At 42.1% G+C, this 16,601-nt stretch overlaps 2 protein-coding genes across 2 annotated transcripts in view; one reads left to right on the top strand and one right to left on the bottom strand.

Annotated features, from left to right (window-relative positions):
• Positions 1-5,051, bottom strand: part of EIF2AK2 (eukaryotic translation initiation factor 2 alpha kinase 2) — a 24,378-nt gene extending 19,327 nt beyond the window's left edge. The window contains exons 1-3 of the mRNA XM_014255992.2: positions 4,653-5,051; positions 3,996-4,204; positions 364-478 (exon numbers count right to left, since the gene is read on the bottom strand). Coding sequence (XP_014111467.1) covers positions 364-478; positions 3,996-4,099 — 219 coding nt within the window. The 5' untranslated portion in view covers positions 4,100-4,204; positions 4,653-5,051. The remainder of the gene's footprint in view (positions 1-363; positions 479-3,995; positions 4,205-4,652) is intronic.
• Positions 5,052-8,168: 3,117 nt separating this feature from the next.
• NANP (N-acetylneuraminic acid phosphatase) lies at positions 8,169-12,314 on the top strand. The gene is made up of 2 exons (XM_005526899.3): positions 8,169-8,334; positions 8,512-12,314. Exons 1-2 carry the CDS (start codon positions 8,245-8,247, stop codon positions 9,205-9,207), a joined length of 786 nt encoding a protein of 261 aa, XP_005526956.1. The 5' UTR covers positions 8,169-8,244; the 3' UTR covers positions 9,208-12,314.
• Positions 12,315-16,601: the final 4,287 nt, after the last annotated feature.

Consider the following 16,601-nt stretch of genomic DNA (forward strand, 5'->3'; position numbering starts at 1 on the left):
ACATTGAATCATTGAACAGGTGTCAAGATATAAAAGTACCACTGTCCACTCTGCATACACCAAGGCAGGTTAACAAAGACAAATACATTTCCTTATCCTCCTATAACAGCAGAGGAGGAAACAGTCACAATATATCAACCCTACAGGAAAACAGTAAGAAAAACAATTCAGTGATAAAAAGTAGAGAAGTTCCAAGTAAGACAGAAAAAAGACAATTTCAATTTAAGTAATTAGAAACTTAAACAACAAATTAAACAACATTTTATTGGTCTACTTTTAGATATTCATCCTCAACATTTACTACATTACATATGATGTACATGGCATAGTAACCCCCAAAACTTAATCCTACTATTTACTCACCTGTTTCTCAATAATTTTCCACGTTTCTTTTGCTGCTACTGCTTTTGCTTCTTTTTTACTTTTACCTGTGCCTCTACCATATTCCTCATCATTTATTTTGACCGCAACTGTGAACCTGCAATAAAGGAAACTTGTCTAAAACATTGCTACATTTTTCCCACATATATACTTTAATAACCTTATCAGATTAAAATTTGTGTTTATTATCTACAAAGCGCTATAAGGTAACTGGGAAGTATTGAAGCATTAATGTGTTTTTATTATATCAAGCCTATGATTATCATAATACTTTAGTATATTTTTTTTAATTTTCATCTCCAGTCACAAATGCATAGACTTTATTAATTCCAACAGTATTTTTAACTGCTTAACTACTTTTTTTTGATTTTATTTATTTTTTAGAAAGCATTAGAATGAATGAGATCTTCATCATTACAAGAAAGTTTGTAAAGCCCTAACATCAGGACATCTCAGCAGTGCAACACTACACACAGGAAAAATTAGCTAATCTTGATTTCAGGAAACCAGACACGATATTGCACTCACCTTTAATACCCTGTGATGTGCACTGCTTAGTAAGAGCAAAACCACATCTGGTGCTTGTGAGACAGGAATTTAAAGGCAGTCACAAAGAAAGCCCCACCAAAACAAACAAACAAACAAACAAACACACAAACACAAACCCCAGTCCTGCCTTTCTGTGCTCAACTGCTGATCACTCTCTGTCCCTCATTCCATAACTGTGCATGTCCTGCTTCCCATGTGGCAGCTCCATGATTCAGAATGGGAATCTGATGCAGTACTGACGGTACTGGGATGGGATAGGATGGGATGGGATGGAAGGGGATGACACTAACATCTAGCTCACTAACTTAGAGCATATAACTAACATGTAACAAATAAAATATAACTAACTCAGAGCAGCCAGAATGGTGCTATGTTGTGGCTTTGGGACTAAAACAGGGTCAATGTTTTACCTACTGCTGAGTAGTGTTTGCACAGCACCAAAATTTTTTCATTTTTCCCACTCTGGCCTTCTAGCAAGCAGAAGGGAGATATGTGAGAAGCTGGGAAGAAAGACAACCAAGGCAGGTGGCCAGAGAGATATTCCATGACATATGGCATCATACTCAGCAATAAAAGCTGGGAGATGAAGAAGGAAGCAGGGGATACCCAGGACTATAATGTTTGCCTCTCCAAGTAAACACTGGGCACAACGAAGCTCCACTTTCTTGGAAACATCTGCCTGCTGATGGGAAGGAGTAAGCAACTTCCTTACTTTGCTTTGGTCACACATCCAGCTATGCTTTGTCTATTAACCTGTCTTTATCTCGATCCACAAGTTTTTCTCCCTTTCACCTTTCTGATTCTCTCCCTGTCCCACTGTGGGAAAGTGAATTGGCTGGGGGTTTCAGTGCCTCCCGGGGTCAACCCACCGCTGTGCCCTCATAACAAATGGTTGGATTTCAGACAAATCAGTCCTTACAGATCCAACTTGTCCTGCAGCTGCAAATCTCCTAATGTTTCTGATACTGCCTTTGTATGAAAGGCAACAGAGGAGAAAATAATTGGATTTCCGCCTTTGGCAGCAGCACACACTTGCACCAAGTTAAAGTGACTGTTGGAGCCTCGGGGCACCTCTGTGCCTCAGATTGCAGCAGAACACATAAATGCTCACAGCCAACAAGATGGATTCACAGAGTCAAGGTACAGCACCGTGAGCTCCTCTGCAGGCAAATTGTTCTCAAATAGCCTAGTGACTTTAGGAACTCACTTTTTTCATTATTCCAACCTCATTCTCCACCTCCCTTTAATGAAATGTTTGGGTGGGAAACAATGAAGATGCAGAAGAGTGCTTGCTCTCATTGTGTAAGCAGGGCTTAACAAGAAATCTTAAGGGGGAAAACAGCAGGAAAAGGCACACCCATAGTGTGCCATATACTCTACACATGGGAAACAACAAAGAAAAAACAAAACATGTGAGAAAGGTTGTTCTTTGGGAAGGAGTTTGTCAGTCAACCCATACCTAGGCACTGAATACTACACACATTCAGCTATGACACTGCATCCAAAATACACCATTTTATCTAAGCATCCTGAGGAAATCTGCAGTGAATCTCCATGACCAAGTTGAGGATTGCCTGCAGGAATGTTACATGAGTTGCTCATAAAGGCAGAGTCATACTCATCCACCATGAACCCCAAGTTCATAAGCAATTCCCAGACTTAACAGTTTAGGCAGGACTGGCCTAACTGTCCATTCTCTGTGGTCCCAGACCAAGAAAGCTCAGGGCTGAGCCACCTGGGGTCCTTTAACCTTCTTACATTGTGCTCAGCACTGACCCTGTCAGACACAGTAATGGAAGCAGCCACAGCACCAGAACCATGACACCATGGGAGGTATCTCTGCATCAGGCCCCAGATTTATGAAATGTGACACAGCACAGAAGAGTTAGGGAGCCAGCTCACAACCTGCAGTGATCAATGCTTCCAGTTAGCAGGCAGCACATCGGGAAAGAGCAGCACAAGGGACTGAAGGAGTTTTACAGCACACATCACAACAGCCAGACACTTTACACTATATCCTTGGAACAACCCAAGTTACCCAGGATTTTCCTAGATACCACTAGGATTCAACAATGGGTTGAATTTCATTTCTGAACGTAACAGAAGACACAGAAAAACAATGAAAAATCACAATAAATGGGATAAGTTATTTGAAATGTATGTTAAGTTCTGTCAGTCCCATGTCATCACTTTTGAAGAATGAAGATGTTGCTGCATGATCACAGCTGTGGTCTTTACTGCAATAAGGGTTACTTTTTTAAATTACAAGAGCCACATGGGGAAAAAATTAAGACAACTGATTAATATTTGAGGTCCAGATAGTATTTATTCATTTATTCTGGGATGGTAGCTGGACTCAAGAATATGTCTGCAGACCGTACTGACAACATGCAACAACACATCAAAAGAAACGTAATTATTAGCATGAGGCTCGTCTTCATGCAAACTAGCAAAAAAAATTTTAAAAAATCACACAAGGAAATATTACAGATTTTGAGTATATACAACCTTTGGAAAGGGAAAAAATACACTATATCAATGCTAAAAAATAAAATATACTCCCTCACCTGTAATTGTCTTTAAAAGGGAAAGCAAAACTTCTTAAGCAGAAAGACTCTTTTCTTGTAAGAGATGTTAAAAAACATACTACACATTAAATATGTTAGTATGCAATCAGTTAATACACCCAACCTTTCTGGTTAGAAATCAACAATGCTTTGTAAACACTTTGCTTTGTAGCATTTAAATCACAAACTGAAATTCTTGCTGTAACCCAATCCACCTTCTGAGAGGAGATGCATAACATACAACAGAGTTACTAGTAAGTAGCAGGTTCATTGCTGGTACTTTCTGAAAAAGAGCCATCACCCTTGAAATAAGTCTTTCTCTTTAAACTGTATCAGATGACATTTTACCCATGCACCTACCATTCAACTCACCGTTTCAACTAGCTTTCCCACTACATATGTACTTTCAGCAAACTAACAGTTGTGACTGCAAGCTTTACACGGTTTGTTCATTGCAGGAAGAGCCCTGCTAGTTATTGACATGCAAAGTAAACTTACTCAGGATCATGAGGTGGGCCGGTCTCATTGATGGTGACGTACTGCACTGTAAGTTTATGTGTTTGACTGTACCGGTTGATCGTCGCCACATACTCATGATCCATTTTGACACAATCTTCAATAGATGCAGCAAAGTAACATTCAAAGATGTGTCAGTTGCTCTAGACACAGAATAAAAGCAGCCCCTAATCCTGGTAGATAGGTCACTGCTACGACATAAAACAGAAAATTGGTGCCAGTAACAAAGTTCATAGGAAACTAATTCGAATTTCTAATTCCAATGATAGGTCTGTAAAAATTTTGGAAATCATTGCTTGGAACAACAGTTTTAGAAAGCATTGTGGAGAATGTAGGGATTAGAGAAGATTTCTTAGCAGATTTCTTAACAGAAAAAGATTGAATCATTCACTGAATTCTGTGGGAGGAAAATAATCAGTAACGTTCCTCCATTATTAGAATCAGTTACTTCAGAAGAGAACCCGACGGCACTTAATATATCCCTCGGAGCAGCGATGACGCCAGGCGTAGCCCACGAACCGAAGATGACCGCAGGCTGCCGTCATCGAGCGCGGTGGGCCAGGCCGCTGCAGCCGAGCTGCGGGCACCCATCTGGCACGGACCCCTGCCCTTCCTCCCGCGCCCCCGCCCCGCCGGTACCTCCGAGCGGCTGCCGATGCTGCGGGACCCGCGGACTCTCCAGCGGCCTGCGCGGCCCGGCCCGGCGCGCAGATCCCGCCCAGTTTCGTTTCCCGCAGCACCGTCCGGCCCGCCTGAGAGCAAAAACGAAACCGAAAGGGAGGCGATGCCTGGAGATCCCCGCAGGGAGCGGGCGGCTCCCGCGCTCCTGAGCTTATGGGGAACCGAGGGTTCCGAGGCAAGCGAGGGGCTTCGCAAAGACCTGACCCCCCAGCCTTGCCCCTGACTCGCTGGCGCCTTTTTCTGTTCTAGTAACCACACGCTATAGCTCACCAACGTGGCCAGCGGAGAGCAGGGCACACCCAAATACAGCCAAACCCCGGAGTTTTGCACTGTCATAGTCTCCCCCGGGGCGTCAGTCCCGCTCTTCCTTCTCGTCGTCTCCTGCCTCCCCGCTCCGTGTTCATCCACCGCACTGGCGTTACCTTGTCCAAAAGGTTGGCAGTCACCGGCTCCTGCTGTTACTCTCAAGTACTCTATTCACCTGGCTGCGGTCACCTGTCTTCATGTCCTTTGTTTTCCCAAAGGCTGGAATTCATGGCCTCTTGTCTCGAGCTCCAACCTGGAGCCCAATCTGAATCTGTATTTTAATCTGTGGATTGCAGGCCAAGACACCAGGGTGAGAATTATTCCTCAACACACTGAGCTTAAAATATATTATGAGTATCACTGAACATGAATGCACTTCATAATAAATCTCTTACTGGGATAAAGGGAAAAAAATCAGCCACCAAATTAATAATGTATTCTGTGAAAGTGGGAAAAAAAAACCCCCAAGATGAGATTTCAGGGGCTAGATGTAAAGGATGCAGCAGATGACTTCCACTTGTGCACACAAGTCACCTACTCCTGATCACCCAGATTTGATTCCCACCCCTTGCAAGGTCTCTCTCCAGCAGAAACCAGACAGCTGGTTTGAAAGGACCAGTGTGAAAGGTACACAGCAGTAAGCCTTAGGTCTTCCTCAGTATAAGGGAACAGCTTGGGCACCCAGGAAGCTCACCTGCTCTCTCACAGTGCTAACACAACCAAAAAGGATCCCATTGAGACACCAGTGGGGATGCAGATAAAAAACATCAGAGAGTGCCAGATGCTGAACTCCTAAACATAACCATCTTGTAGCCAGAAAAAAGGGAAAACTATGACATGAGTTGAATAATTCACAAATTATTATTATTATCACTATTATTATTTATAGATAACAGGTGTTCCTTGCAAGTGTTTATTTGATGATGTTCCTTTTTAAAAGATACGCAGAGCAATTCCTAATTTAAAGATACCAAAATGTCATTTTTACATTATCACTTCTAGAATGAGCAGTTTATCTTATGTTTCAGCTACTCAGGTTTCCCGTAACTGCTCTTTTCCTGGTTCTCAGCTTCTGTGAGGGAATTCCAGCCTCGAGTGAGCCTGTGAAAGAACAAGGAGAAAGTAACACACTTGCTGATAGATAAATCTGTCATGAGTGAGCTTATTTGCTGACCCTGGGGTCCAAATAAATAATAGCACATCAAACAGGCTGGCTGAAGTTCAACAACCTGGCAGAGAATTTTCCAAGTGTACATAAAAGCACATTTTGCAATTACACTCTAAAGTGAACAAACACTTTCCATGCAGAGTCAGTTAGCGAGAAAACAGAAAATAAAAAAAATTAAAATAAGTTTAAAATGTAATTATCATTTATTATTTAACTGCTTCAATTCTGTAACAGAAAGCTTCTAGTAAAAATATTTACCTTATAAAATCTTGTAAGACATTTCTTTTCCAACTATGACCTCTCTGATGGTTAAAGAGAGCACAAACATGAATTTTATGTAAATGTACCTTTTTCCAAAAGCACACATAGGACCCACTGCTCACTCAATGCAGGGCTCCCTAAAACAAATGCCATCTTCCTATGCAGAGTGAATCCTAGAAATTCAGCTATTTTTAACCACCCTTCTGAGTAAATTCTGAAAAACAGTAATTCAGTAGAGGCATGTGAAATCCACATGCCTAACACCTTTTCTGACTTATCAAGCAAAACTAGCACATTTTATTAGAGCCAACTAGAGTAATTTTATTAAAACACCTGTTATTGCCTTAACTATGAAGGATCCTTAGGCATCTCTGTTTCTTCTCAGAATCCCCCTCTCTCCTTAAAGGCTTGTCTTCTGTAGTTTTACTTATCATATGCTAGGCTCTTGGGCACAATTACTTTGGCCTTGCATGTGACTCAATGTCTTCTATCAGATAAGGAGATTGCTATCAAAGGTGCAGTTTTTAGAACCAAAAGTGACCTGGAGTGAACTTCCAATTTTTGGTAGGAGACAAAGTTTTCTCCAGCTTTGTGAATTGCAGTTAATGAATAATGTCTAATCCACATTAGTAGTATTAAACACTAATCAAATTAAGAAAATTTGCTTGCTGGCTGTTAAAAATACCTTGTGTATCTCAAAACATTATCAAGAACAAGAACAAGAATTATCATGAACAAGAGCCTATTAACCTTCGTCTTGGGGAAAATCATCAATTCTGAAACAGACTGATGTGCTGGTACACACACCTAAAAATCTTGTTCTATGAAGCTGTTCAGGCCTTCATTCAAATACCTTTGTGATTCATTTGCTCTATAAAATATTGAGCTTTGGAGTTTCAAGAATCCTTTATTATATGGGTTCTCCAAATAGCGGAGTTACAGTGGAGTTGCTGACTTTGGCTTTATTAGGAACACTTGCTTTTGGATTATTCAATCCCCATGCTGTGGCTGCTGTGCCCACAGGTAACTGCAGAAGGACACGCTCCAGAAGGTAACAGGGAAAGCTGGGAAAGCAGAACTGAACCGAATCTTTTGCGTGCGTGTCCTCCTCCTGCAGGCCCCTGTTCACGGAACGCTTCGGAGTGCAAACATACAGGCTTCGGCATCCTTGGGCGCCACGCTGCGACTCCGTGCAGGTGCCGCTCCCTGAGGCTGGGACAGCCATCCAAGCTGCCACCAACAGCCTGGAGCGGGCAGGCCTGCCCGGGTAGAAGCGCTGCGAGGGGAATTCTTTCACGGCAAAGCTGTTCCCTGGCAGCATCTCAGCAGGTTATTTTCCAACCAGCTGCCAGCTGTCCCGCTGCCTCACCCAGAAAGCATTCCTACACAGAGGAAAAAAAAAAAACAAAGGAAAAGACCGAACTTCGAAAGACCCCCCGCCACGCTCGGGGCCCCGTAGAGCCGCTGCTCCTCCCGGGCTCAGCCGCAGCCCCGGCACGGCTTCCCTTCCCCGCGCGTTCCGCGGCCTTTCTTCCCGGTCTTTCTTCCCGGCCCCAACCCCCACGAGCTGCGGGATTCGGGCAGAGTCTCCTCATAGCCCATTCCTGAGCGCTAACAACCCTCCTTTTCTTGGGGGGGCGCCTGGGAGCGCCGAGCTCCGCCCGCAGCCCAGCGCGCCCCGGGCCCCGCCCCGCGGGCCTGACGTGAGGGGCGGGCGGCCCTGCCGCGCTGTGCCCGGCACGGGCGGCTCTGCCGGCGGTCAGGGGCGCTCCCCTCCGCCGTCCGAGCGGGGCGGCTGTGGCGGGAGGCGGCGCCATGGGGCTGCACGGCGTCAAGGCGGTGTTCTTCGACCTGGACAACACGCTGATCGACACGGCGGCGGCGGGGCGGCGCGCCATCGAGGAGGTACTGCCCTTCTCCCCCTTTCCAACGCGGGGCCCGCGGCCACCGCGGCTCCCGGCCCGGCGGCGGCGCCGCGCGTGTCCCGCTTCCTCCCCTGCTGACGCGCGGCCGGGGGTCGCTCCCGGGAGCGCGCCGCGCGGCCCCGCCGCGCCCTGACGCGCGCCCCCGCGTCCCTTGCAGGTGATAAGCGCCCTGCAGTCCAAGCACCGCTACGGGGAGGGGGAGGCCCGCGCCGTCTGCGATAAGGTCCAGGCCAAGCTCCTCAAGGAGTGCCACGATCCCGCCAAGATGTGCATCACAGACCTGCGGATTTCGCACTGGGAGGAGGCGATCCAGGAGACCATCGGCGGGGAGGCGAACCGTGACCTGGCGGCCGAGTGCTATTACCTGTGGAAGACGACGCGGCTGCAGCACCTGGCGCTGGCCGAGGACACGCGGGCCATGCTCACCGAACTGCGGAAAGGTCTCCGCCTGCTGCTCCTCACCAACGGCGACCGGCAGACGCAGAGGGAGAAGATCGAGGCGTGCGCCTGCCAGCCCTACTTCGATGCCATCGTTGTGGGGGGAGAGCAGAAAGAGGAGAAACCGGCGCCATCCATATTTCATTACTGTTGCGATCTCCTGGGGGTGCAGCCCGCAGAGTGTGTGATGGTCGGTGACTCTCTAGATACAGATATCCAAGGAGGCCTGAATGCTGGCTTGAAAGCAACGGTCTGGTTAAACAAAGCAATGACGGCCCCAGTAGACACCTCCCCCGTACCTCATTATATTATTTCTTCTGTACTGGATCTTCCAGCAGTTTTACAGAAGATGGAGCACAACATTAATGCTAAGTTAGAAACTGACCATATGGCTAGTAGCAATGAAGCACACTGATGATGGTTCCAGCATACAGAGACCTGCTGAGCTGTTAGGTGACACATGCTTTTTTTAAAAATCTGACCCTAGGAGTTTGAACTCATCTGTGGTCTCTTTTAAACAGCAGAGGAATGAATAAGAGCACAGTTGTCAGTGAAAACAGGACAGAAATACAGAATTATATTCATTTAAATGATGCAAGTGCAGTTCATTTGAAGCAACTGCGTCTGTCTGGAAATTATTTTGACAGACTCTGGCAGAAGTCTGTCTGTCTCTGACCTAAGTTGCCAGTCTCTAGTTTTTATAGAGGAAAAGAAAATTTTAATGTTCTGAACTTTATCATGCTTTCCTGATTTGTAAGCTTAGCAGAAGCTTCAGTTCCAATCTTGTGTGCAGTGTGTAAGAGAAGGTGAGAAGGTGAGAAAGAGAGTGTGGTGCGGTCTGGTAAATCTTCACAATTGATCTACAGTTAATCTCAGGAACTGGGGTGAATCTCTGTTTCTCAGATGATTAGAAATGCTCTGCCTTTGATCTTTTTTACAAGTTTTAGAATTTTTTTCAGACTTTGCAGTGACTTTTCTTTTATGGAACCTGTATCTTTTGCCAAAAGTACTTAAATGTTCATCAAAAATTTGCTTTTTTATCGGGGACCATTTATCAGAGGGACTTGATGAATAAGCTTTTACTTTATATTATCTTGGTGCTTATGCAGATATGCGGTATACTTGTAATTCAGATTATGATTTTTGTTGAAATGGATAAAACAGGGATATTTTCAATGGTGTTACTGTCCTGTCAGACTCTTCAGAAGCTAATATCATTGTTCTGTCTGATTTTATTGGTGAATTTTGATCAGACTTTTTGGAGAAACTGTTCTTGGTCTTGCTTAGGTGTATGACTACTCAGATTCAACTGTAGGATCAGTGGCTTTTTTTGACTGTTTTAATGGCACTGCTATATAATCCCTCCTTACTCCAGTTTGCATGTGTAATTCATGTGATTTATTCTGGAGAAAATACAAGCTTGTTGTCTGTAAATTAGCTCTCATGACTCTCTTCCAGGAAACTGGAAAATTATGTCGTATGTCTTACAGTACTGTATACAACTTTATAAGGTATATGTGATATTTCCACTCCATGTGGGAGATGACTCTCTAAAACAGTAAGGTTTCTCTTTCCTACATCATTACATTAATTTATTTTTTTCTGTGCCTCATATTCTTACTACATAATGGGCAGGCATTCTCATATTAAATGGAAATGTAAACACTTGTTGGTGAGTCTGTGGTTTTCAGCCCTATTTGCTATATATTCACCGGGATCAGTATCAGACCATATATGAAATATGAAATTTTATATTTTTGAGTAGTTCTATGACAGATCTTTTGAGAATAGGGTTATTAGGCTACTGGCAAAAGAGTGTCTGGCATGTGGGCAGCGATAAGAAGTACAGAAACCTACCCTGAAATGGGTGTGGGGAAGAAATTCTATATACAAGAAACATTCATGTAAAATTAAAGGAACCTAAGTTAATGCAGTTAAGTCTTGCATAGGATGACAGAGTCAGATTAGAGGAGGCTTTTACTGGTCTGGGTTAAATTATTTGACAGGAGTTTAGGTTGGATCAAAATATATTGTTCCTACATTGAGGAGGGGGGAAAAAAAGAAATACTTATTAAATTTGGAGCCTCTTTCCCAATTGTTTGTTAGAAAAGGTAAAGCAGTTCACATTCCTTGTCTTACCCGGCCAAGACTGTTGAGACATCAGGTCAAGGAAGAGTACAGAGACAGGCCCCACCTATTCCTTGGAGGAAATGGGCATATACTGAAAACAATCCTTCTACAGTAGTATAGTAACATGAACCAGTGACACTGACTTGTCACACCTGCTGAAGGAAGAGGCCGAAGTTAAGATTTTGGTTTGCATTTGAAGAGCATGGAAACAGTCACTGGTTTAGCTGATGAGCAAAGCATTGCTAGTAACATTTCTTATAAGGGATGATTGAGACAAGAATAATAAAGATCATTGAGCCTGTCAGGGATACTGTGTAAAAGAAATGTATCCAAAAGATTAGCAGGATCCCTGAAGTTATCTAATCATACCATCTGATACAAGAGTCAACAGCTTTGCCTACAACAGCATCTCAAAGGAGCTACAGGGTTACTGACTCTGTCTGGTTTACACAGCAGCAGGGTACTAGAACTTTGGTCAGAATGAGATTTCTGATACAGCTGATATTTAAAATAACAAATAGTAATAATTCACAAGTCTGTCTGTGGACTTGGAGGAGATAGATACATAGTACACCAAGTTATCGTGTTTTAATCTAAATTGAGGCTCATATTCTCTTGTCACCTGCATCATTCTGAAGTGGCATGCTGAGCCTGCTTATTGTGCAAAGGGTCTCTTGTTTTGAAAGAGGCTGTTCTTTGTTCTCCCATTTCTTTTTGTCTCTGACTCTGAAAAACCACAGTAACTGCACCCTCAGGTGACAGTGTGGTCTGTAGAGGCTACACCTGAGTATATTTTTCCATTTCTGAGTACTGTACCAGACTGGATGTGGCTACTGGTGTCCAGAGAGGAAGTACTGTTATTATGATGCTTCTATAAAACAAGAAGAAACAGTAGAAGACTTCTCTGTCTAGGACCATTCTTAGAAGCAGTTACTCAATAAGCTGGATTAGGTATCTGGAGTATCTCTAAATACTCAAGATACTTTTCTTGGAGCTCTTGCAGAAAGGATAATGAAAAATAATTACATCTAGTAAATCGGAAACATAAATGTAGTGATAGGATAATTTTCACATCAGAAGCAGGAACAAATAAATTAAACAGTCTATTAACAGTTCCCATTAAATTCTGGTTTTGCTTAGTGTTATGCTTTGTTAAATTATCTAGTTTAAACTATTTTGCCAAAACATGTGAAATAAAAAGAGGAAAAAGAAATTCTATCTATATTTTTTAAAACCTTCTTTTTCCAGATAAATATTACCTCCTGAGGTTAGTCTATGGTAACTTTGACTTCGGTGAAATGAACTGTTTAATAGTTTAATACCAACTGTATTTTAATTATTGATTTAAAATAACCCATGTACTAGTCTAATAAAAGTATTTTGTTTATAAAATGTGTGGCTGAACGCTCTATATTGCTGTGGATAAATACATTTGAGACCTGATTTACAACAAAGGGCAAGAGTTCTGTTTGTTTTTTAAAACAGCAGAGAATAAGAATTTGAAATCCATGACCTCATGTTTAGGTGTGGTGACTGGGCGTAGTTTCTGTAATTTCAAACAGGCTGGAACATAATTATGTATTTATAAAGGTTCATGACCAGACTCTGTATGTTGAATTGCCAGCTGCAGTTCAGTGGCAGTTGAACGTGACTTGCCAAGCTGAATGCCAGCTCACATAAGCCTACATGTCCTGACACCATGGCTCTGGCTGCAACAGCATGAGAACAGACTGCAAGCAAAGATCAATAAATACAGAAAGCCAGGGGACCCGTTCTGGCAGGTTATGGGTGCACAAAGCCGTATCTGACTGTTGCTATCTATCTGTTGCTACACTGACCTCTGTGACTTAGGAGAGAGAGGGAGGGAGGCTGCTCACCTTGTGGCTTTTTTGGCTGCAGAAAAGCAAGCTGCTGCCTGACCGTTTTCTCTTGGGTGAGGGAACAAATAGTCCATCTTCTGGACCTGTGGAGATAGATGGAAAGGTAGAAAAGTACTTTAAGTCACTGCAGATGACAGTAGGACATTAAATGGAGTAAAGGAGGGCTCAGCTTCTATCACGGGCACTTGGCCATGGCAGCAAGCTGTCTGCAGCATCACACACCTGCGCAGCACAGCCCTTCCATCCTTGTGGAGAAAGCTTTGTGTATGTAAGGCATTACGCTGGACAGTGACAACCTCAGAAATGAGGGCATTTTCTTACACAGAGATCTTAGAAAGTAACCTGAATGTTTTATACAGGAAATAAGTACCTTTCATTACAGTAGTAAATTAATGCAAAGAGGTAAAATGTTTGGATTAAGGTTAAGGTTTTCCTACTCCCTCCAGTTAAGATTTTCATATTTCCTGAAAAAGAGACAACAGACAATTTTCTGTGCTCCAGCTAACTGCAACTAATTCAGTTTGTCTTTTCCTCCGAAGTTTCTCTTACACGACAACACCAGTGTTATGGCTTTGAACTAAATTGAAGTAGTCTGGCCCATCACAGCAATTTCTCCACATATGTAGTGATCTGTTTTTCAGCTTCAGCTCTAAAATGTGCCATTTTATTGCAATTATGGTTATTGTGAGGCCTTTAAAAAACAATTTAAAATCCTACCTTAATTCTATACTAACAAAACTCATCATCTGGAAATCGTTTGAACATGTTGAGAAGTAAGACAAAGAGAAAGGCAACATACCTCTGCTGTACATAGCATATACTGTTCTTTTGTGCACAGCTTTTGCCATCAGCCTTGCAGTGGGATTGTCTCCACTATACCCCTCTTTCTAGACCATGCTGTGCACATACAAGAGACACAACAATGCAGAGATGTCAGCTGTGCCTAAAGCTAAAATGGCAACTTTTGCCTATGTTGCTAGGAACCTAGAAAAGAGAATCACATTGCCCGCTCCATATAGCATATTTTGACCTTTTATTTCATCTACGAGAAACAAGGCTGCATGAGAACCTTCTGCTGAACAGCCCTCAAATGCCAGGAAAATAATGTACTTTAAAAAATATGAAATAAAACCATGGTGCTAATACATGAAACTGCAGTTCTTCAAAAGTGCACACCATGTTTCTCAAGTTGACTCTTCAGCAAAGACCAAAAGATAATATCCCATAGGGTCTGATTTAACATGGGAAAAATATTGCTATTTACATCATGGACCTTCACAAGTTTAAGTAAGATTTGCATGCTCATTTCCATAAAATAATCTGCTAGTGACATCTGCTTTCCACTTCTCCTCCCTCAGCTAATTGATCTTCCTCATCTGTTTTGTCAGCTGCATTTCCATATCTTTCTGAATCACAACAATATCTAGCATTTGGAATGAAGTTGGCAGAGGACTGCAATAAAAACCACTGGAACACAGCCATCTTTTGTTGCAAGCCATTTTTTGTTGCATTTTAAGTACCAGCTTCACAGCAACTGTGTGCTACAAGCATGTACGTATTTTAAATGGTCTTTCCTCCAAACAAACTTCCATTCATATCACACAGACTATTCAAAATTTTCATTAAAAAAAGGAAAAAAATACCTAAAAATGTGGAGGTGAGATAACAAAATAGAAAAAAAAAGTGCCTCCAAACAAAATCTCTTAGACTTGGTACTTGAAACTTGTCTTATAAACCTTGTTATCTGTAGATGACTAAGATACTTTTCTTCAAGTTTTAAAATTAGTGTTGATGATTACTTAACAGAAGAAGCGTATGTTGGGGGGAACAAAAAACACTGCACGTCTTTTCAGCAGTTTCCCAGTGTCTGTTTAGTCTGTCACTGGCCATCATAATTTTTATGAAGAATATATTCACAAACAACTTTGCCACAGAGAAAATCCAACTTATTTATATTTTGGGAATAAGATTACTCGGCGACATGGAAGTAACCAGAAATATTGACTTCTACTTCATTTAAACTCACATTTTATTCAAAGTATTTAATTTATGAATGTACATTTTGCTAAGTGTTATTTTGTATTTTGCCCTGGAAATGTTTCTGTTGCTACACTATCAATATTGCAAAAAATCACAGAACCACAGACTCAGGTTGAAAAAGATTTCTGAGATCATCAAGTCCAGCCTGTGAGTGAACATCACCACCATGTCAACCAGACCATGGCACTGAGTGCCACATCCAGTCTTTCCTTTAAACACCTCCAGGGACAGTGATTCCAGTTCATGCAATACAGGATCAGTGAGGTACAGAGTTGTATCTGAGTTTATATGATGGGTAATCTAAGATCTATGTTTTAGATCAAGGAGTTTAGAATTTTTTTCTACTTTTCAGTGATTTTAGGGAGTCACTTAGAATAGTTATGGCCTTCTCTCTCTCCTCCCCACCCCCCCCCGTCCCCCAAAATGAAGATGGAAGGCATGAAGATGAAGTGGAAAGCATTTCAATTTATTATATTTCCAGTCAAAATCCATCCTGGTGAGCATCAGATGAGCAAATTTTTATTTGCTTGTGTTGTTGCTGAGCCTACTCAATGGTACTGCATTCAGGCAGATGTGGAAAGACCCATTTCCTGAAGCAGTGACCTTTCAGTACAATAGAAAGCTCCAACTGGAGGTGAAACCATTACATGTCAAAACACTTCAACTACAAATATCTGTTTTGTTAGTTCTTCTGCTACATGAGTATTAAGAGTCTCAGTAAATTCTTCTCTTTTGTTCTCATGAATTAGGCCAATGAGTATCCTCAAAGTTACTGTGCTGTTTTCATCTGCTCATTAATGTGTTGTAGGTCTGTGTCTATTTGATAAAATCAGGCTTAACACTTTTCATTTGTGCTGCTGGTGGAGTGGTCTTTGCTATTAATGATGTGGCCTGTTAAATTGCACTGGGGTTAGGATTTATCAGAAAGTCTGCAGTGGATGGACTGACAGCCTTTGTTTTCCAAACTGTTGATGCCTTCCATTGTGTTTTGTTTCAGACATTTAAATGAGAAGGGTCCTGAATGTTCTAAGTCCTTTTTACCTTTCAGGAAGAAAATGCATGAGCGACACAAACAGCTTGTTTATATTCCTTTCAGTAGATGTAACTGGGTAAAAATACTTTCCTGCTTCCGGCCCTCTCATCTGAAAGTACTTTAAAAAAGTGCCTAACAACTTGATGTCTAAGCTACTTTGATATATTTGTTATCTTTATCCTGATACTTTGTGACCCACTATAGTCTGTTTAAAAAACTGCTACTGCCACGGCCAAGAGGTTCATCTTATTACTATATAATTATAATTTTACACAGTATTTCTATGCTGTATCTCAAAATAAAAGCAAGCCCCTACTTTAGAGACACTTTACTCTGAGATAAATCTATCTAGTTCACAATTTCTGTTTTATTTTGAAAACTGTACCCCTGTTTTATGGTGCTCTGCCCATACAAACAACTTTCCATTTGTTTTTTTTCTGTAGAGCAGCAGTGCTTGTACAGATTTGCAGGTTGAGTAGCATGCAAGAGATGTAGGTAAAACACAGAAAAAAAACCCTTTGGCTTTAGGATTTGCATTTCCCACATTTTACAAGCCTTGACAGTTTTTAGGTTGATTTAACGTTATTCTCTGCAGCTCAAGGTCTGTTACCAGTGAATAATGAGGAAACAAGATACTTTTGAATACTGTGTAATGATTTTCAGACTCTGCCAAGAAGAATTGCAATTCTGGCCTGGATTCTGTGTTTGACACTGTCTCTCACAATA

Source organism: Pseudopodoces humilis, chromosome 3, assembly GCF_049639895.1.
Source record: "Pseudopodoces humilis isolate 2021_Gansu_Grassland_sample_001 chromosome 3, ASM4963989v1, whole genome shotgun sequence".
NCBI classification, from domain to species: domain Eukaryota; kingdom Metazoa; phylum Chordata; class Aves; order Passeriformes; family Paridae; genus Pseudopodoces; species Pseudopodoces humilis.

Bases quoted from the DNA above. Each gene is read 5' to 3' on its own strand.
- NANP (XM_005526899.3), top strand. From the start codon at position 8,245: ATGGGGCTGCACGGCGTCAAGGCGGTGTTCTTCGACCTGGACAACACG. The intron at 8,335-8,511 runs GTACTGCCCTTC...CGTCCCTTGCAG, and splicing joins GGCGGCGCGCCATCGAGGAG to GTGATAAGCGCCCTGCAGTC.